The sequence below is a fragment of the Xyrauchen texanus genome, chromosome 8 (assembly GCF_025860055.1).
Source record: "Xyrauchen texanus isolate HMW12.3.18 chromosome 8, RBS_HiC_50CHRs, whole genome shotgun sequence".
In the NCBI taxonomy this organism is placed as follows: Eukaryota; Metazoa; Chordata; class Actinopteri; order Cypriniformes; family Catostomidae; genus Xyrauchen; species Xyrauchen texanus.
The window spans coordinates 9,792,333-9,813,977 of record NC_068283.1 but is presented as its reverse complement, the minus strand read 5'-3'; the positions used below and the strand labels follow the sequence as shown (position 1 = coordinate 9,813,977).

The 21,645-nt window shown below is 37.1% G+C and overlaps 1 protein-coding gene and 1 pseudogene across 1 annotated transcript; one reads left to right on the top strand and one right to left on the bottom strand.

Annotated features, from left to right (window-relative positions):
* The first annotated feature begins 463 nt into the window (after window positions 1–463).
* Window positions 464–11,543, top strand: LOC127647754 (protein crumbs homolog 3-like). The gene is made up of 4 exons (XM_052132201.1): window positions 464–672; window positions 2,255–2,375; window positions 9,879–9,919; window positions 10,207–11,543. Exons 2-4 carry the CDS (start codon window positions 2,306–2,308, stop codon window positions 10,414–10,416), a joined length of 321 nt encoding a protein of 106 aa, XP_051988161.1. The 5' UTR covers window positions 464–672; window positions 2,255–2,305; the 3' UTR covers window positions 10,417–11,543.
* Window positions 11,544–11,832: 289 nt separating this feature from the next.
* The window catches only part of LOC127647746 (tubulin beta chain-like), a 29,056-nt pseudogene continuing 19,243 nt past the window's right edge, over window positions 11,833–21,645 (bottom strand).

Genomic DNA, 21,645 nt, shown 5'->3' with positions numbered 1-21,645 from the left:
AGTATAAATCTCTGATTTGGTTGTTGCATATATGATCTGGCAACCCTGAGCAAATTAAAAGCTTGTGGATGTGCGACAGGTCCCAAAGCCAGATAAATGAAAGATCTAATAAAAAACATTCATGTTTAATGGACCCGCGGGCAGCAGTTTGAGTGTGCTCTAAGGTTTGTTTGAGGGTTCGTTTGATCACCCCCGTAGAACAGGGACTGCCCATAATAGCCTATTCAAATTGACCAGAGTACGATGCTAAAATAATGATAACCTTGTCCAGATCTGAGAAAGGAAATGAGCCTGCTGTGCATCGCTCCAGTGAGCAGGTGTATTTTTGCGCACAATAGCGCGTTTGTCTCGCGCCACAGGTGGACTCAGGTGTTGTAACGCGACACTCAACCATGTGATCGGCAACGGGAATCTAGACAGAAGAAAAAGCCTTCATCAGACGAGCGATCACTCAACACACCAAACGCACAAGCTCACATTGGAAAGCGGCGCAGGATCTTGAAGGATAATGTTTTATTATAAGCGGAGTATCAATGAGAAACTGGAGTGTCGCCGTGCTGCGTTTCACCGGTTAGTGAGGCGGAAGCGACATGTGAGCCAATAAAGTGGAAATATAGCGAACATATATTCAAAAAACCTGTCCGCATATCGTGGATCACGCTGGGCACACAGGTATGTTTTCTTCGTGTCTTTAACTGTTTATGTGTAGGTTGGATGATAGTTTCCTTTACACAAATAAGGTGAATGTGTGTGTCGTGCACTGAATGAAGATTGACGTTTAAAATCTATTCTAATTCTATTACTTGATTATCAGTGATCAGTTTTTGTGAATGAAATAAACTAAAAACACACTGACGTTCTTTTAATATTTTATGGATAATATATATATATATATATCTATATATATATATATCATAGACAGGGCCAAAATGTGTCGGATGCTAATATGCATTTCTATGCTGATGACACGATTATTTATTGTTTTGGATCGTCCCCAGCTAAAGCGGTTGAGTCTTTGCAGAAAGCTTTTGATGTGGTTCAACACACGCTTATGCAGCTTAAACTGGTTCTCAATGCTGATAAGACCAAGCTGATGCTGTTTAGTAATACTAAGAAGGTTTATAAAGTTCCTCCTTCTGTGTTCACTTTGACTGGAAGTGTCATAGAGGTGGTTCATTTTTATAAGTACCTTGGCATTTGGCTTGATGATGCTCTCACTTTTAAACCTCATATAGACAACCTTGTGAAGAAACTCAAACTTAAACTGTCTTTTTTCTTTCGAAATAAATTTTGTTTTTCTTTTAAAGCAAAAAAGCAGCTAGTCACTGCAACATTTTTATCTGTCTTAGATTATGGTGACCTGGTGTATAGGACCGCTTCAGCACAATGTCTGCATAAGATTGACACTGTTTATCATGCGTCTCTGAGATTTATTACGAATTGTAAAAATTTGACCCATCATTGTGAATTATATTCCAGAGTGGGATGGCCATCGTTGTCCAACAGGAGATCAGGGCATTGGCATATTTTTATCTATAAGGCCATGCTTGGTCTGTTGCCATCCTACATCAGTAGTTTAATCACATGGAGAAGTGTTGGTTCTTATTCATTGCGATCAAATGATCACTTGCTGCTCTTTGTTCCATTTGCCCAAACAGAACTGGGGAAAAGGGCTTTTGTCTACTCCGCTCCTTCTGCATGGAACTTTTTGCAAAAGACTTGAAATTATCTGAACTCATTTCCTTAAATGCTTTTAAGTCCAGATTGAGAGAACCTGAATTGACCTGTTTAAATTGTAAATGTTTTTAATTATTTGTGTTGTATAACCTTTATAAATGTAATTGATTGTGTTTTTGCTGCCTCTTGGCCAGGACTCCCTTGAAAAAGAGGTTTTTAACCTCAATGGGACTTTCCTGGTTAAATAAAGGTTAAATAAAAAAAAATAGCCTATATTATAGCCTATATGATGACATTTTCTTAGGCGTGAGAAATAAACCTCAAGCTAGAACCTCAAGAATAATTTAGAATGAGAATCAGATTAGTAAACAATATTTATAAACTTTTTTCCCCCTTCCTTTTTATGCATTTTTTAAATGTTTTTTAGGCTAGTATGGGCAGTTCTGTCAACTACATTTTGTCTATTTTTTTTCTTGTATTAATTATTTTATTTTATGCAGCTTGCCAGAGACTGACTAATTCTGTTTCTTTGATCAGGGACATGATTTATTAATTACTTCTGATTCACCCTACCCAGAGCATCAGCCCCTTCTGGTTGAGGGTAGGGGTGCAGATTGACATCCCGGAGATGTTACGGCAGGTTGGGCTGTTGGCCGGGAGTCTTCTGCCTCTGCTTCTCAGGAATGTGTTGACCGAGGGTGAGTCACCCACTCCACCTCCACTGCCATGTCCGAAACTGAACTTTGTATTCGAGAGGAGAGTATCCGTATTAGTAATCCCCTTTAAAGGTCACTGCATTCTAACGGCTCAATAAAGTTACATCAGATTAATCCAAGCAGCAAGCACACAACACAAGAGCTGAGAAACAACCCCTTTATATTGTGTGTGGAACACTTTAGACAAGCTCAAGCATGCCAGATTCCTGCAGAAACATTTAGGGTGTTGTTGGAAGGTCATAAAATGTATACATAACATAAATGTAAATAAAGTTTGTTGAACATTTTTAGATCATGTTTCACCTCAAAATCCAAAGGAAGAAGTAAGCAGTTATATTTTGCTCAAAAGAAAATGAGGCCTTTTTATGACTAATACTATTTTTGTTTTATTTTATTGATTTATTTATTGTTTCCTTAGTGACATTATTTTCATGACAATTAAGCACAGACTTTCCACCCCTCATCTTAGTATTTCTATCCTTAAATTCTCATTTTATTACTGTAATGCAAAAAAAAATGCAGTGATATACTGTATATGTATTTTTCAATTTGTAAAGCATTCACTGTAAAAAACAATGTCAGTAAAATAATAAAAAAATGCTATAGTTAAAAAAATAATAATAATTAATTGGTTAATGGGCAGTTACCTTAACATATTGGGAAAATTATAATATATTTAAGAAGATAATACTTGTAATTTTCCCATTATACAGGTGCATCTAAAAAAACTCGAATATATTCTAGATTCATTACACATAAAGTGAAATATAGCAAGCCTTTTTTTTGTTGTAATCTTGATGTTTACGGCTTAAAACAAATCCAGTATCTTTAAATATTACAATAAAGAATTTATAATACAGAAATGTATGAAAATTATTATGTATGCACTCAATACTTGGTTGGGGCTCCTTTTGCACGAATTACTGCTCAGTGGTTCAAAGTCCTCTTTTCAGATGAAATACATTTTGCATTTCATTTGGAAATCAAGGTCCCAGAGTCTGGAGGAAGAGTGGAGAGGCACAGAATCCAGTATGAAGTTTCCAGAGTCAGTGATGATTTGGGGTGCCATGTCATCTGCTGGTGTTGGTCCACTACGTTTTCTCAAGTCGAGAGTCAATTCAGCCGTCTACCAGTAGATTTTAGAGCACTTCATGCTTCCATCTGCTGACAAGCTTTATGGAGATGCTGATTTCCTTTTCCAGCTGGATTTGGCACCTGTCCACAGTGCCAAAACTACTAGTAACTGGTTTGCTGTGCATGGTATTACTGTGCTTGATTGGCCAGCCAACTCGTGTGACCTGAACCCCATAGAGAATTGTCAAGAGGAAAATGAGAGACACCAGACCCAACAATACAGACAAGCTGAAGGCCGCTATCAAAAGAACCTGGGCTTCCATAACACCTCTGCAATGCCACAGGCAGATTGCCTCCATGCCAAGCAGCATTGATGCAGTAATTTGTTCAAAAGGAGCTCCGACCAAGTATTATTATGCATAAATTAACATACTTTTCAGAAGGTCGACATTTCTGTATTCTAATTTCTTTATTCTAATATTTAGAGATGCTGGATTTTTGATTTCCATGAGCTGTAAGCCGTAATCATCCAGATTGCAAAAAAAAAAAGGCTTGAAATATTTCTCTATGTGTAATGAATCTAGAATATATGAAAGTTACACATTTTCCATTAAATTACGGAAACTTTTTTTTTCTTCACGATATTCAAATTTTTTTAGTTGCACCCGTGTGTGTGTGTGTGTGTGTGTGTGTGTGTGTGTGTGTATCTGTGTGTGTATATATACACTCACCTAAAGGATTATTAGGAACACCATACTAATACTGTGTTTGACCCCCTTTCGCCTTCAGAACTGCCTTAATTATACGTGGCATTGATTCAACAAGGTGCTGAAAGCATTCTTTAGAAATGTTGGCCCATATTGATAGGATAGCATCTTGCAGTTGATGGAGATTTGTGGGATGCACATCCAGGGCACGAAGCTCCCGTTCCACCACATCCCAAAGATGCTCTATTGGGTTGAGATCTGTGGGGCCATTTTAGTACAGTGAACTCATTGTCATGTTCAAGAAACCAATTTGAAATGATTCGAGCTTTGTGACATGGTGCGTTATCCTGCTGGAATTAGCCATCAGAGGATGGGTACATGGTGGCCATAAAGGGACGGACATGGTCAGAAACAATGCTCAGGTAGGCCGTGGCATTTAAACGATGCCCAATTGGCACTAAGGGGCCTAAAGTGTGCCAAGAAAACATCCCCCACACCATTACACCACCACCACCAGCCTGTACAGTGGTAACACGGCATGATGGATCCATGTTCTCATTCTGTTTACGCCAAATTCTGACTCTACCATCTGAATGTCTCAACAGAAATCGAGACTCATCAGACCAGGCAACATTTTTCCAGTCTTCAACTGTCCAATTTTGGTGAGCTCTTGCAAATTGTAGCCTCTTTTTCCTATTTGTAGTGGAGATGAGTGGTACCCGGTGGGGTCTTCTGCTGTTGTAGCCCATCCGCCTCAAGGTTGTGCGTGTTGTGGCTTCATAAATGCTTTGCTGCATACCTCGGTTGTAACGAGTGGTTATTTCAGGCAAAGTTGCTCTTCTATCAGCTTGAAATGATGACCTCTAGCATCAACAAGGCATTTTCGCCCACAGGACTGCCGCATACTGGATGTTTTTTCCCTTTTCACACCATTCTTTGTAAACCCTAGAAATGGTTGTGCGTGAAAATCCCAGTAACTGAGCAGATTGTGAAATACTCAGACCGGCCCGTCTGGCACCAACAACCATGCCACGCTCAAAATGGCTTAAATCACCTTTCTTTCCCATTCTGACATTCAGTTTGGAGTTCAGGAGATTGTCTTGACCAGGACCACACCCCTAAATGCATTGAAGCAACTGCCATGTGATTGGTTGATTAGATAATTGCATTAATGAGAAATTGAACAGGTGTTCCTAATAATCCTTTAGGTGAGTATGTGTGTGTGTGTGTGTGTGTATATATAAAATATATTTTGCAGTAAAATTAAAGGTAAAAATGTGTATTGTGTTAAAAAAGAAAATACATGTACTCTTTACGGTAAAGTAAAATTACGGTAAAAAAAATTAAAAATCTGGCGTTCCCAGAAGTCCCTGCATGACCCATTATATTTTATGGGAATAGTATTTTATGGTCACAATTTATTTTACTGGCAGCCGAAGCATCTGGTATTGTACCGTAAACTTAACAGATTTTATTTACAATGTTTAGAAATCACAATAGGACTTTTACTAGTATTTTACATCATTTAAAATTAATTAAAAAGAGATATTGTCATTGTATAGGAGTGAGGTTGCATGTGCAGTTTTATTTTGAATTGATTAAGATTCCATTAATTCTTAAAAAGTTTATTATGCTACAATTCTGGAAGTCATCTTATTTCTTTCTTTCTTCTGCGACTACTGGTTTGAGCTGTTTTATTTGACTTGTGGGAAAGTACTTTGCATATGCTGCAACAGTCTTTTGTCTTTGGGGGGATTATTTACTCCTGTAAATGATTTCATTTGAATCCTCCCAGTCAATTTTTCAATTTAAAAGTACTTTATTGGCATGATTGTGTTTACATACAATATGCCAAAGCATTAATACACAAAACAGATAATGACAAGACAAATAATAATAAGATAGAATTAAAATAAGGTGCCAGGTAATGAATCAAATAAAATAAAAGTCTCTCACTCTTTATGCTGTGATGGCTTTGTTGAGGTGTAAAGATTACTTTTAATGATGACTGCAAATGTAATATTTAGTCCAAAGATAAGTCAACAGTTTGTACCATTGCTTGTGCTCTGAACATTTCAAAACAACACTTTACACACTGTGGCTTGTCAGTGCAGTGATCATGTGAATCAAAATGTGAGATTTAACCAAGTTGGCAAACTCTGATACGATTAGGGGTATTAGGGATTGTTGTTGCTTACAGAATTTAGGCTGTATGAGGCACATATTTATATACTTTGCTCCTCACAAAGCCTTATTTCAATAGTTCACAGCCTTTTCACTGTGAATTTTGATTAAATAATTCAGGGAAGCTATCTTTCCAATAATGGCCATTGTAGCCAAATATATTCAAAATGTGTAATGTAAAAATGAACACAGTAGATATCAAGAGTACATATTTTCCACACAGTTTTTCTCTAAACAATCACAAGGAAGAATTACAATAATTGTTATTAAATAGAACAATACATGTTAAATATTTGTAGGTAAATATTACTGTTCATTACTTGACAAAATCTTAACCTGTTCTTTGTTTAGTGTGTCATGAATCAAAACATTGATATTTTGTGATCTTGTACCAGCCTCTTTATTTTTCCTATCCATCTAAAATAACATTTTGTTTAGACATACACAAATTTTTTTTTTTTTTTTTTTTTTTACGATTTACACATTTCAATTTTATAACAACATTTCATCCAATTTAATTGAATATTTGCTAATAAAAAATAAATAAATAAATTATATACAGTTGAAGAAAAAATTATTATTAGCCCCCCTTTGAAATTTCAATTATTTTTCAAATATTTCCCAAGTGATGTTTAACAGAGCAAGGGGATTTTAACACAGTATTTCTTATTATCTTTTTCCTCTGGAGAAATCCTTATTTATTTAAATATGCCTGTAATATAATAATTATTTAAATAAATAAAAAAAAACTGCTAAGATCAATATTATTAGCCTTAATTAATTATCTGTTTGATTGGCTACAGAACCAACCACTGTTATCCAATGACTTGCCTAATTAACCTGATTAATCCCCCAAGCCTTTAAGTTGCACTTCAAACTGAGGATTTGTATCTTGCAAAACAGCTAGTGAAGTAATATAAAACTGTCATCATGGCAAAGACAAAATAATTTTGTTTAGACTTGAGAAAAGTATTGTTAATGCTCAATGCAGGAGAAGGATATACACGTTTATCAAAGCGATTTCAGGTGTCAAGAACTGCCGTGAGAAGTATTATCGAGAAGTTTGAAGAGACCCACACTGTGGAGAACAAGACTGGCAAAGCAAAAGATTTCAGAAACCTTGGAAAGAAAACTGGTGAGAGAGGTTTCTAAAGACCCAAGACCCAAGAACAACTGCCAAGACACTAGTGAATGATTTAGCCAAGTCTGGGATTGATGTCTCAACGAAAACAGTCACTAGTGCTCTGCACAGGAATGGACTGCGAGGTTGCAGACCAAGAAAAACTCCACTTCTGAAGAAGAGACACCTCCAAGCTAGACTGAAGTTTTCCAAGGACAACCTAGAGAAAAATTATGCATACTGGAAACATGTCCTTTGGTCAGATGAGACAAAATTAGAGCTCTTTGGCCATAGAGATTTTGCCTATGTTTGGAGAAAGAAGGGAGAGGCGCTCAACCCACAGAACACTGTTCCCACAGTGAAACATGGTGTGGGAGTATAATGCTGTGGGGATGTTTCAGTGTGTCTGGAACTGGAAATCTCATCGAGGTCGAAGGAATCATGAAAAAGGTTTTGAAAGACAACCTCAGGCAATCTGCAACAAAACTTAGTTTGGGTCGACATTTCGACATTCCAGCATGATAACGACCCAAAGCATACCTCACTTCTGGTGAAGAACTACCTCCAAACAAGCAAAGTGAACGTCCTTGACTGGCCTGAACAAAGCCCAGACTTGAATCCCATAGAAAATCTGTGGGCCACACTGAAGACTAGAGTCCATGCCAGGAGACCAACAAATCTGGAGGAGCTTGAGAGATTTGCTAAGGAGGAATGGGCTGCGACTCCTCAGGAGAAATGCCGAAAACTTGTTGAGAACTACAACAAACGACTAAAGGCTGTTATGAAGCAAAAGGGATACACTATGGACTATACACATCAGAGGGCTAATCATTTTGACATGTAGATTTTTTGTATTCTTGGTTATAATTTTGTTTCTATTATAAACCATAAGTTGCCTAAATAAACTATTATGTTTAGAAATGCTATGTTGAAAAATATCTTTGCTCCATTAAACAGCACTTGGGAATTATTCGAAAAATAACTAAATATTTCATAGGGGGCTAATAATTTTGTCTTCAACTGTATATATGTAATTATGTATTTTTTTTAAGCATTACACAATTGAATTTGATAGAGAAGGGATCGCAAAAAACTAGTCTGATGACACAGTTTTAAGGAAACTTAATGCCCAAATAAAAAGCACATTAACATCTTTGTGTTCACAATGTTGCTTTATTTAAAATCTCTAGCAAAATCATTGCAAATATGTTTTTGATATATCATCCAGCTCAATTGCCCCCGAGATGAGCCATCAACAGGCCGAAAAGTAAGTGTTTATGAACTGATTATCTTCCGTTTTACTTATGATTTTGGGTTAAAGGTAATAAAAGGTATCATTGTTGTAGCACGTCTTTTGTGTATTTCACCAGCAATATAAACAATGGTTATAGTAATGTGATTCTATGAGACCAGTTGCCCAAAGCTCATGTTACAGCATGACGAGCAAAATGCCATAATTCATAATCTGTAGATTCTTATAATCTGTTGGTTTGTGTCAGGACTGTGTCGATACAACCAAATATTGATATATCGTGATATATCGTGACATATTCAGTGTAGTCAGAGATGCTTCAATGGCACGAAAGAGACTGAAACTGATCCTGCTGGATTCACGGTTTCTCTCACGGACATGCTGGACTTCTCTCACGTGTTCTTCATTTGTTTCAATGTCGATCCTTAAAATGCCAAGATCGCTCTTTCCATCTGAATCCCCTACAATCATATGTGCGTAAATACTTCCCATATGCTACTAAATAAAATCTGTGATTAGCCACTGGCTGGTAAATTTTTTTTTATTTCACTCACCAGTGTTTGAGTTTTGAAGAAGTTCAGCACCGAGATGTTTTCACTGCATGCTGAGAGGAAAAGTTTTGACTTTCTGTGTGATGTGAGACCAAGCAAACCATTTGTTGTTTAATAATGTCTCTTTTAATATCCTTTGTTCTGTACAGTCAGTTATATATCAAAAACAACAAAAGAAACATTTAATTCTAATCACACTTAGCATGAATTCTGTAAAGAAGCCATTGGACCAAACAAACATTACTATCAAAGTCCCTAACGCTGGTCTTGAAGAGACAGTACCGATATGTTCTACATATCTAAGGAAATATTTGTAAATAGTACAAATTAGGCATGAAATAACAAACATGCAACAATATTCTGTATATATGCAATAAAACATGCAATTTCAATACATCATATTTATTGATGTAATACATGGACTCTGTTTAAAAAATTAAATAAAAGCTAAAATGTCACTGAAATATACCCCAAAAATAAAAGCAAAATCGAAATCTGATCATGATATTGTGATGTATCGCAATATATATCGAATTGTGAGGTGGCTGGCGATACCCATCCCTAGTTTTTATCATAGTCATGTTTTCTTTTTTGCAGAGAACACCACAATGTCTAGCAACACTACAACTTCAAGTCAAGTAAGTAGAGATTTTCATGGTGTAGTAGTGTTTAACTTTTCTCCATATTGGCATGAAGGGATAAACTGCCATTGATCAATATCTGTTTATTTATGGGATAAATACAGTGGGGTCCAAATGTCTGAGACCTCGTGAATTTAAATTCTTGAAATGCAAAATATTTGCATCATAAATTCTCTACATAACTTTGAAATAAAAAATGTCACCTGTGTGCCTGTTTTGGAAATATTTGATCTGGATCAAGCCAGTGGTTTGGTTGATTTATATTTCTACTCTTCTTTGTCCAGGGCTCCAACATTGTGGCCATTGTAGTGCCAACTGTTGTCCTGGGAGTGTTGGCTATTTTGACAGCAGTTCTGGTATTTCTGTTCTGCGTTGTCAAAAAGAAGAGACAGACAGAGGGGACGTATCGACCCAGTGCAGAGGAGCAAACAGGAGTAGGCCGCCTTGAGACGCCAGACGCCCTCAAACTACCCAAGGAGGAGAGACTGATTTGACGCACTCGGGTTTATGATTACCCTGAAGAACATGATAATGATGAATCCATTTCAGACAAACAAATAAACATTAACTAAGCACCTTCTCTGAAGGGGCCAGGCACAAATTTAGCCTAATGTTTGGGCTAAGCAAAGTTTTAAAACTTGAAGGAATCCGGATCCTCTGTAAAGGCAATATGTTTCACTGTGCATATTTTTCAGAAACCATTGCATTAAAGGAATAGTTCACCCAAAAAGGAAAATTCTGTTGCCATTTACGCACCCTCATGTCATTCCAAACCCATTTGACTTTCTTTTTTTATGAATATTTCAGTTGATCTTGTCAGTACAAAAGCACTTGATAGTGACTTGCTTTAATCTTAAAAGTATTCCATGTGAATCGTGTGTCATATTCCAAGTCTTCTGAAAGCAGATGATAGGTTTTTGTGAGAAACAACCTGAAATTTCAGTCACTTTTTAGTGAAAATCTTGACCATGTGTGCATGACAGAAGCTTGTTAACATGCCTTGTTTTATCTTTTCTCTCATAGTGCTCATTTACTGCCTCTGTTTTAAAAAGACAGATCGGAATATTCCATAAAATGTCTCCTTTCGTGTTTTGCATAATAATAAAAAAAGTCATACAGGTTTGGACCAACATAAAGTTTAGTAAATTATAATAGAAATGCCATTTTTGGCTGAACTACTCTTTTAAACAGAGAAAGACCACACCTGCATGGTAGAATCACAGTCAAATTTTGGCATTCAAATCTGTGGACTGACTTACTCTGGACCAGCTGACATCATTTGGATAATAGGATAAATGCTTTAGTTGACAGATCTGCTTGTACTTTTCTTTCATCTCTAGCATCAACATTTCATACTTATTTCAGATTAGTAGCTATTTTCTGAATGCCACAATTAATGTATTCCATTAAATTGGTTGCTTTACAAATGCAAACTCATATATTTGTATGTAATGTTAAGATATTTTTATTTAAGTAAAGTGTGGAATTTATTTGCTGCTAGTGACATAAAACGGAATTGCTATTTGATTGTTTGAGCAGCCACACTTGGTTGGACATAACTGCATTGGCTCAGCCAATGGCGTGAGTTTAGGGCGGGACTACTTGTTTGAAAGGAGTGCAGAAATGACACACTTCACCTTTAATACTTATATTGATATTCAGTTGCTCACAGTATTGGATGTCTTTACTGTCAGGTCAGGTTTGTTTGTTGAAACCACACTGATTATTTCAGAAGCTACATTTGGCACGATTTGCCCCAGTTATATTTATCAAAATATAATTAATCTGTTACTAATTGTCCAGAAATATGATCAGTGTATGTAACAATGAATTGGGCATGGAATCATTTTTTAAATATTTTATCAAAACATGAATGTTTACATGCAAAAAAAAAAAAGGGGGAAAAAAAAAACAAATGCCTGCATTTAATTTTTAATGTAATGCTATGTGTCTGAGATCATTCACTTAACACAGCACTGTAAATATAATCATACTATTGTATCCGTTACTTCAGTTCATATTTATGTTCTAAAAATATTAAGAAATTATCGCTAAATAAATAAAACAAATCATCATTTGAAGATCTCCGAATATGCAATTGGAAATTTTATGGCATTTCAATCAGTGGTTGAGTGATTGATATTGTGTCGATATATAGGCCTACATAATGTATAATACAATTTCATTACAGAAAATATGATGTACACAAAATTTCAACTTATTTTACCAATATGTACAGAGAAATTTTTTTTTGGAAAACAAAATGTGCACTCTCCATTGACAAGGCTGTTGACATATTTTGGAGCTGACACTAGGTAGAATAATTTCTGTAAATCAGGCAAGTGGGCAAAGATATCGACTAATGCCGATAGTCCAATATCAGTCGATTAATCAACCTGGTCTAATTTCTGTTACATACTATAACTGTCTTGTGCATATGACTGCTGATACTTGTAAAACTGGGTCTGCAAGAGTGGTATTTTAGGAAGCAATTAGATGGGATTGCTTGAGGCTGTACCTCACAATATTGCTTGCCAAGAACAAGCTTGAACTCGGACACAAGAACAATGTAAGATTTTATTACCAGGATTTTTAAGAAACCTTTTCAATAACGTTTTCTTTAGAAACAGTGCTCTCTAGTGGTAGCTGAATCTTTCAGGTAGTTTTTAAAACATTGTTCTTTCATTAGCAAAGCACACTACGTGATTTCCAGTCGTGGAAAACCTGGAAATATCAGGGAATTTTAAAATGTTTTATTCCAGGCCTTGAAAAATCAAGTCTTGAAAGTCATGGAAGTTTTCTACAATATTTGTTGTCACTTTTATGCTGCCTTTATTTGCTTTTTGGAGCTTCAAAGTCCTGGTCACCATTCACATGCATTGTAAGGACCTACAGAGCTGAAATATTCTTCTAAAATCTTCATTTTTACTCCATAAAAAATTCATACACATCTGGAATGGCATGAGGGTGAGTAAATGTTGAGAGAATTTTCAGTTTTGGGTGAACTGTCCTTTTAATTGGCTATAATGCTTCTGTGTAGATTTCAATGTGAGGTCCAAGCTGTGAGGGAATGGAGTAGGTCAAGATCGCCTAAATCACACCAGGCTGGTGTGATTTAGGCGATCTCCTCTTCGCCCTCCTCTTCAAACTCGCCCTCTTCGGCAGTGGTGTCCTGGTACTGCTGATACTCGGACACCAGGTCGTTCATGTTGCTCTCGGCTTCGGTGAACTCCATCTCATCCATACCTTCTCCGGTATACCAGTGCAGGAAATCTTTATGACGGAACATAGCGGTGAACTGCTCGGAGATGCGTTTGAAGAGCTCCTGGATGGCCGTGCTGTTGCCGATGAAAGTGGCGGCCATTTTTAGCCCACAGGGAGGAATTTCACAAACGGCGGTCTTGACGTTGTTGGGGATCCACTCTACGAAGTAGCTACTGTTAATTGTTCTGGAAGTTGAGCATCTTCTCATCTACCTCCTTCATGGACATGCGTCCACGGAACACGGCGGCCACAGTTAGGTAGCGGCCACGATGTGGGTCACAGGCGGCCATCATGTTCTTGGCGTCGAACATCTGCTGTGTGAGTTCAGGCATGGAGAGGGAGCGGTACTGCTGACTGCCCCTGCTGGTGAGTGGAGCGAAGCCTGGCATGAAGAAGTGCAGACAGGGGAAGGGCACCATGTTGACAGCGAGTTTGCGGAGGTCAGCGTTGAGTTGGCCGGGGAAGCGGAGGCAAGTTGTCACGCCACTCATCGTGGCTGAGACGAGATGGTTGAGGTCGCCGTAAGTCGGTGTGGTGAGTTTGAGTGTGTGGAAACAGATATCGTAGAGAGCCTCGTAGTCGATGCTGTATGTTCGTCTGTGTTCTCCACTAGCTGGTGGACGAACAGGGTGGCGTTGTATGGCTCCACCACGGTATCAGACACCTTGGGTGAGGGCACCACACTGAAGGTGTTCATGATATGGTCAGGGTACTATTCACGGATCTGATGAGGAGGGTGCCCACGCCGGATCCAGTGCCTCCACCCAGGGAGTGTGTGAGCTGGAAGCCCTGCAGACAGTCGCAGCATTCGGCTTCCTTGCGAACAACATCTAGTACGGAGTCCACCAGCTCTGCTCCTTCTGTGTAGTGTGTAGGGTCCAGAGTGAACTGAGTCCATTGTGCCAGGCTCCAGATCCATCAAGATGGCATGGGGAACATACTTCCCACCTATAAACAAGGACAGATGGTTTGTACTAAACAGTCTATGAATCTGATGCTTGCAAATTTCTGTAAAAACACTGGACAAATCATTTTCCGAGTCCTTTTGAAATGTTTTCCAGTAAAAATATCTAAATATTCTTGCAAGATAAATTTACTTGACAAGCAAAAATTACTACAAGACAAAACAAAATAACTTTATAACTTAACTGCCAATAAGTTATTTTGTCTTGTTTCAGAGAAATCTAACAAAATGTAGTGAGGTTTACTCTTAAAAAAGTACAACTTTTTGCCAATGGAGTATGAAAAATAAACATATTTAAAAGAAAAAACAAGGTAGATATGTTTTTCTTGTTTTAAGCATAAAGTTTACTACATTTGGTCAGATTTCTCTAAAGATAAGACTTAATATATTTTGCCTCTTTGCTTGTAAATTTAGATATTTACTGTAGATAATTTTTATTGGAAAACAAAACAAAAATACAGTAGAGTCCTAAAGTCCGCTAGCATTAATTTTTCTTTTTTTTCTTTTAATTAATTACATGTTTATTACAAATTATATTATCAGCACAACAATTCGAGTGAAAAAAAAATAAAAATAAATGTGCATTCAAGAAATTGATATCCCCCACTTTTTGAGGACATACCAGGAATGCTTCAATGAGCATTTTGTGATGTTACTGATGAATTGGCTTTGTACTTTATACAAGAGTTAACAATGTGATACATTTAATTAGTGACCAATAAATAGTGCAGAATCTTAAAATATTCTTCATTTTACATCAACCTTTCATTAAAATTAAAATTAAAAATACTAATTTGGTATATTTCCAGTTTTAAATCCTAGTTTTAAACATTTAGACCTTTTGGACCACATTATATTTGAATGCCGTTGCCATAAACAGTATGGGTAATTGTCATGAAACCTGTCAAGAAAATGTACTGGTCATATATTTAAACCCAAATATTTTGCATATTGTGACATTATTTTTCACGACACTTTTAACAAAAGTGACAAATTTTACCCCCCAATTCTCATTACCATAAAGGTTCTGTACATTTTAATTGTACTGTTCCCTATCATAACACAGTCATGGAAGCGCAGAGTAGTTCTAGCGGGAAGACTAGCAGCTGTACATCATCACACCATTAGCTGGGTAATTCCCAGTCACAATCTATCACATTGCTGTTTCAGTGTGCTAACACAGCAACCTCCACCACCCCACCACCACCAGTTGAGTCCTGTCCTGCACGGGGTTAGGTTCCTCGCCCCTGCCTCCTATCTCTGGCAGGATATGACGGTTCTGAGTACAACTTCTTCAGACTGCCAGACAGGGCCTATGCCAAAGAGAGACATTACTTTTCTGTTTTATATTCATCAAATAAATGTTATCTTAAATTTCACTCAAGTCTGCAAGTCTTCCTGATAGAAAGGTTTTTACTGTATTGCAATAAAAAGATGCTGTTTTACACTGATTTTCTAAATTAAAATCGGCAAAAATGAAAGGCAGCTTCAATACTTTACAATCTATCTTTTTTATGTTGTGGTGTTGAGAATACTATAATAACCACCTTTTTTTTTTTTGGCATTGTTGTAATGAGAGTTTGGGGGGTAAAATGTGCATATTCACAGCAGTGCCATCTTTGATTTTTGTACAGTCTCTTCAATGGGCTGTACTGCAGTTTAAAGTGTTTTTGGATCGTTACGCTGACAAAACATTGAAAAAATATATTTTCAATACATTTCAATATACAAAAAACTCCAGACAACATGAGTTGTGGAACTCAGATGTGATCTTATCCAGCTTTATACCGTGGGTGCCATTGAAGTGATGGTAAGCCTTTCCCTCACAGCCCCATTTTCATTGAAGTTAAAAATCAAAGATGGCACTACTGTGAATAAGGTATATAATGCCACATTGTAAAAAATCTTAATGGCCCTAAAATAGGCTTCATTTTCAATGAAGAGCCAATTCTTATTTGCTTCTTTTGATTTTGGAGTAAAATAGGACCAGGACAATTCCTTGACAGGTTTTGTGAGAATCACTCATATGAAGAACTAACAAGAATTCTGACACATTTTGTATCTGCAACCCCTTTTATGTAACCCATAAAATATTTGAAAAATTACCTGTAGCCTCCTTGTAGTAAACACTGATCCTGTCTAACTGCAGGTCGCTGTCTCCATGATATGTTCCGGTTGGATCGATGCCTTGCTCATCACTAATCACCTCCCAGAACTGAGAGAACAGAGGCCGAGGGAGAGAGAGGGAGAAAGGCTTAACACGACTTTATTATAACATTAACTTTTTCCAAATACCAGATTTCTCATCTAATCATATAATCCAAAAATTCAATAAATACAATAAAAAATATACACATATATAACATTTATACTTCAAACATCTTTAAAATTTGAAAACCAACATGTCATCCAAAACCTCACACAAAACTCCTTTCACAGACCATATTTCGGTGAACCTTTGAATATCATTAATCAATTGAAAATATGTGTACTCAATTTTAATTCTAGCAGTCACCATGCCTTTAAAAGCATTTTCTGCATCTACTGTACCTATACACAATAACTTATTTTTTCAAGTCTTCCAAATTGCCATTTTGGCCATACCCAACAAAAATTTTTATAGGCATATTTTTCTTCTCTCATGAGATTTATATTTGGGACCACTTATAAAATACTGATTGGAAAAATCTTCACCAAAACCTTCAAACAAACTTTTTAAAACAATAAAAAGACTGCCTAACCTCACACAATAAATAAATAAGTGGTCAACTGTCTCATCAACACTACAAAAAGGACATTCCTTACCCAATGCTGGATTCAGGTGTGCCACGTGTCTGTTTGTAGCTATAGCACCATGAATAAGTCTCCACTGAAGGTCTGCTGTACGCTTCTCAGTGGGAGGTTTGTACAGAGACCTCCAGGATCCTTTAAAGTCTGGTCCAAACACTTCTGTCCACCTCCCTGCTCGTACTCGTTTTAAAACAGTCTGATGGGCAACTTTTTTTTTTTTTTTTATAAACGGTTTTTATTGTACAGACAAAATAAAAGTGTACATTGAATCATTAAAGAGACAGGCAAAAAAGAGAAAACATTGTCTGCACATTTATCTTTTATACATTCCCTAACAACATATAACTAAATAAAGGGAAAAGAAACGGAACCACCACCCCGAACCCCTCCCCACCCCACCCAAGAGGATTAGAAATATCGGCAGTCTCTACATGCGATTATACTATACAATTAAAAAATAATAATAATAATAATAATAATAATAATAATAAGAATAAATAAATAATAATAAATAAATAAAAAAATAAAAATTATTGTATACCCATGATATATTTAGTCAGAATCTAGTGAGGATACAGAGTCATAAAGATTTAAAATAGGGTTCCATAATTAATAAAACTTATCAGTTGAGCCCCGGGTCAAGTATTTAAACTTTTCAAGTGAAAGGAATGACATCAGATCCTTTAACCAAGATGTAGTTGGAGGGGGGGTTGGACACTTCCACTGTAACAAAATACACCTTCTAGCAATAAGAGAAGCAAAAGCAATAACCTCTGCTTTCTGTCTCGTGATGGATGAAGAGTGAGACACGCCAAAAATGGTGACTAGAGGGCATGGAGATAGAGAAACGTGGAGAGCTCTAGACATGAAGTCAAAAAAAGAAGCCCAATACGAGTCCAGTTTTGGGCAGCTAAAACATGTGTGGGTGTGATCGGCAGGAGAAAAGGAGCATCTGTTACAGTAGTCCCCTGTTTCTGGAAACAATTTATGAAGTTTAGCCTTGGTAAGATGAATTCGATGTAAGACTTTTAGCTGAATAAGACTCAGCCGAGCACATATAGAAGTAGAATTAACTCTAGCAAGGGCCTCAGACCATAGCTCTTCCGATAACTGGATTTGCAGCTCATTTTCCCAAGTCATCTTTAGGCAGGAGAGAGAGGACGTATTAGAAAGTAACATGGAGTAGACAGAGGATATACGACTACCACCTGTAGAAGCTGACAATAAGTTCTCAACCAGAGATTTTTCTGGTAATTGAGGGAAACTAGGGAAGTTCGTCTTAACAAAACTGCGGAGTTGAAAATACCTAAATAAGCCTGTAGTATTCAGGTTAAATTTGGACAAAAAATTGATGAATGAAGCAAAAGAATTATCAATAAAAAGATCTGAAAAACAGGCCATCCCCTTATCTTTCCATCTTTTAAAAGTGTGATCAATAGCTGGTGGTAAAAACAGGTGATTATTGCAGTCGACCCCTGGCGCATTACACCACAAGAAAATCTTAGAAATGTTGGCGGACCAGTAATAAAAAAGAAAATTTGGTAAAGCTAGACCTCCATCGCGTTTATGTCGTTGCAGGATAGTTTTATTCACTTTAGGAATTTTACCAGCCCAAATAAATGAGGAGATGGTTTTATCTAGACATTTAAAGAAAGATTTAGGTAGAAAAAGAGGGAGAGACTGGAAGAGAAATAAAAGTTGCGGCAAAACATTCATTTTAATGGTCTCCACTCTCCCAACAAAAGGGGTAGGCTGTCCCATCGCTTTAAGTCTAGTTTAATTTGATCAACCAAATTTGTAAAATTATTCTTAAAGATAGAACTGAAAGAATGTGAAATGTTTACACCTAAATATTGAAACCCTGAAGGAGAAAAGTTAAAAGGTAGTGTACCTTTAGAAATCTTTTTAGCCACGTCATTTATGGGAAACATTCACTTTTGGTGAAATTTAATTTGTAACCTGAAAAGGAGCCAAAGGTATCGAGCAAGTGCATAATCTCGTTGGCGCAGCCAACTGGATCTTGTACATATAACAAGTCGTCGGCATAAAGAGAAACACGGTGTTCTGTGCCTCCCCTATGGATCCCGCATATAGACGAAGATGCTTTTAAGGCGATAGAAAGTGGCTCGATAGCTAAAGCAAAGAGCAAAGGAGACAGAGGGCAACCCTGCCGCGTCCCACGAGAGAGGGAAAAGAATGATGAACTATCAGCATTAGTTTTAACACTAGCGGAGGGAGCCGAATATAGAAGGTGAATCCATGAGATAATTTTGTGACCAAAGCCAAACTTTTTTAATACAGTAAATAAATAATTCCATTCCACATGGTCAAATGCTTTTCGGTATCAAGAGAAATTATCATTTCAGAGGTCTTAGACAGAGAAGGACTAAAGAGTATATTTAGCAATCGCCGGATATTAGATGACATCTGATGTCCCCCAATAAACCCGGTCTGATCCTCAGAAATAATATCAGGGAGACATGCATCGATGCGCTTTGCCAGCACCTTTGCTAGAATTTTATTGTCAGCGTTCAATAAACTAATAGGTCTATAACTACTACATAAAGTTGGGTCTTTATTTATTTTTTTTTATAAAAGAGAGATAGATGCTTGATTTAATGAGGCTGGGAGAAAACACTGCTCAAATGACTCCTTATACATATCAAACAATAAGGGGGCTAACTGTGCTGAAATGTTTTTATAAAAGTCTAAGGGGAAGCCATCAGGCCCTGGAGCCTTGTTACATTGCATGAGACCGATGCAGGTGGTAATTTCATCTAGCCTGAGAGGTACATCTAATGTCTCCTCTGTTAATTTGTTAATAGTGGGTATACTTAAATTGTGCAGAAAAGATTCCATTAAGAAAGCATCAGAAGGAGGTTGAGAAGTATAAAGACTGGAGTAAAAGGAGGAAAAGACAGAGTTAATTTTTTGAGGTTCAGTAACGAGCTCGTTAGAATGGTTATCATAAATCTGCGTGATGTAGCGTGATGCTGACTGATGTTTAAGCTGGGAGGCAAGAAGACGGCCTGCTCTATCTCCATGTTCATAATAGGTGGCTCTAGTTCTTTTAATCAAATATTCGGCTTTATTTGTTGAAAGCAAATCAAATTCAGCTTGTAACCTCAAACGTTTTAGCTTAAGATCAGGATTGGGATCGCTTGAATACTGTCCATCAATCTCTAAAACTGAACGGATAAGCTCTTGTTGCCGAGATTTTCTTGTCTTGGCTAAGTGAGCACTAAAGGAAATGATTTGACCACGAATAAACGCTTTAAATGTCTCCCACAGAAGAGAAGCAGACACGGTCTCCGTTTTGTTAGTCTCAATGAAAAAGTCTATATTTTTGGATAGAAATTCGCAGAAGTCAGTTCTGGTAAGAAGCCCTACATCGAATTTCCACTGAGGTCGGCTCTTAAAAGCCGGCCTAAAGGAAATATCTAACACATGCAGGGCATGATCAGAAATAACAATGGCAGAGTAATCTGAAGAAATAACCGAAGAGAGAAGGGCTTTATCGAGGAAAAATAATCAATCCGGGAGTAAACATGGTGCACACCAGAGAAGAAAGAAAATACCTTGTCAGAGGGATGAAAAAAGCGCCAGGGATCTATGCAGCCTATTTGAGTTGTTAGTGAAATTAGACACCTGGACATAGCAGAGAGAGAAGAAGATTTAGTCGCAGATTTATCAAGATTATTATCGATAACACAGTTAAAGTCCCCTCCAAAAATAAGGTGATGAGTGTCAAGATTTGGGATTTTTGAGAAAAGCATAGACATAAAAGTAGGGTTATCCCAATTTGGGGCATATACGTTTACTAAGACTACTGGAGATTGAAAAAGAATACCACTGACGATTACAAAGCGGCCTTCAGGATCTGAAAGTACTTGCTCTGCTAGAAACATGACTCTTTTATGTATCAGAATTGCAGTACCCCTGGATTTGCTATTAAAACTTGAATGAAATACTTGACCAACCCATTGTTTACGCAGTCTGGTGTGATCACCTGTGCGCAACTGTGTCTCCTGAAGAAACATAATATCAGAGGACAGTGATTTTAGATGAGAAAAAACTCTGGAGCGTTTAATTTGGCCACCCATCCCACGTACGTTCCATGTAACGATTCTAACATTGTGTCCAACCCCTCCCCCCTTAGAATTCACAGGTGGTTTACTCATAAAACTGCAAAGTAGAGCATAATAATCTAAATTGGGTACAAAAGAAAAAAACAATGCTTTAAGCTCAATCATGATAGCATGTGTAAGAGACATCATTAAAAGCCAAATAAGACAAAATAATCCTCCATTTAACATAACTCCCGAACATACCCAGAACATAGAGACCAAAAATACAAATATGCTCAAAAATAGCAAAATAAGATCCCTTCTGATACTCGACCACTTAGACATGACGAGTTACCAGAAAAACGTTATCACAACCGATTATGTAGTGAAGTTGACTCCAACAAACAAAGAATTTAACACTAGTAAGAAAATGTACTCCAGAAGAAGAAAAAAAAAAGGGGTTGACAGGGTCTCCTTATCGCCAACACCACTAGTAACGATTCTAAGCAAAGTTTTGGTGGTAGAATTTTTCTGCAGCCTCAGGAGAGTCGAAATAATGCTCCGTATTGTTGTATGACACGCGAAGTCTGGCCGGGTAAAACGAATGCCAAAACGAACACCACGTTTATACAACAGGC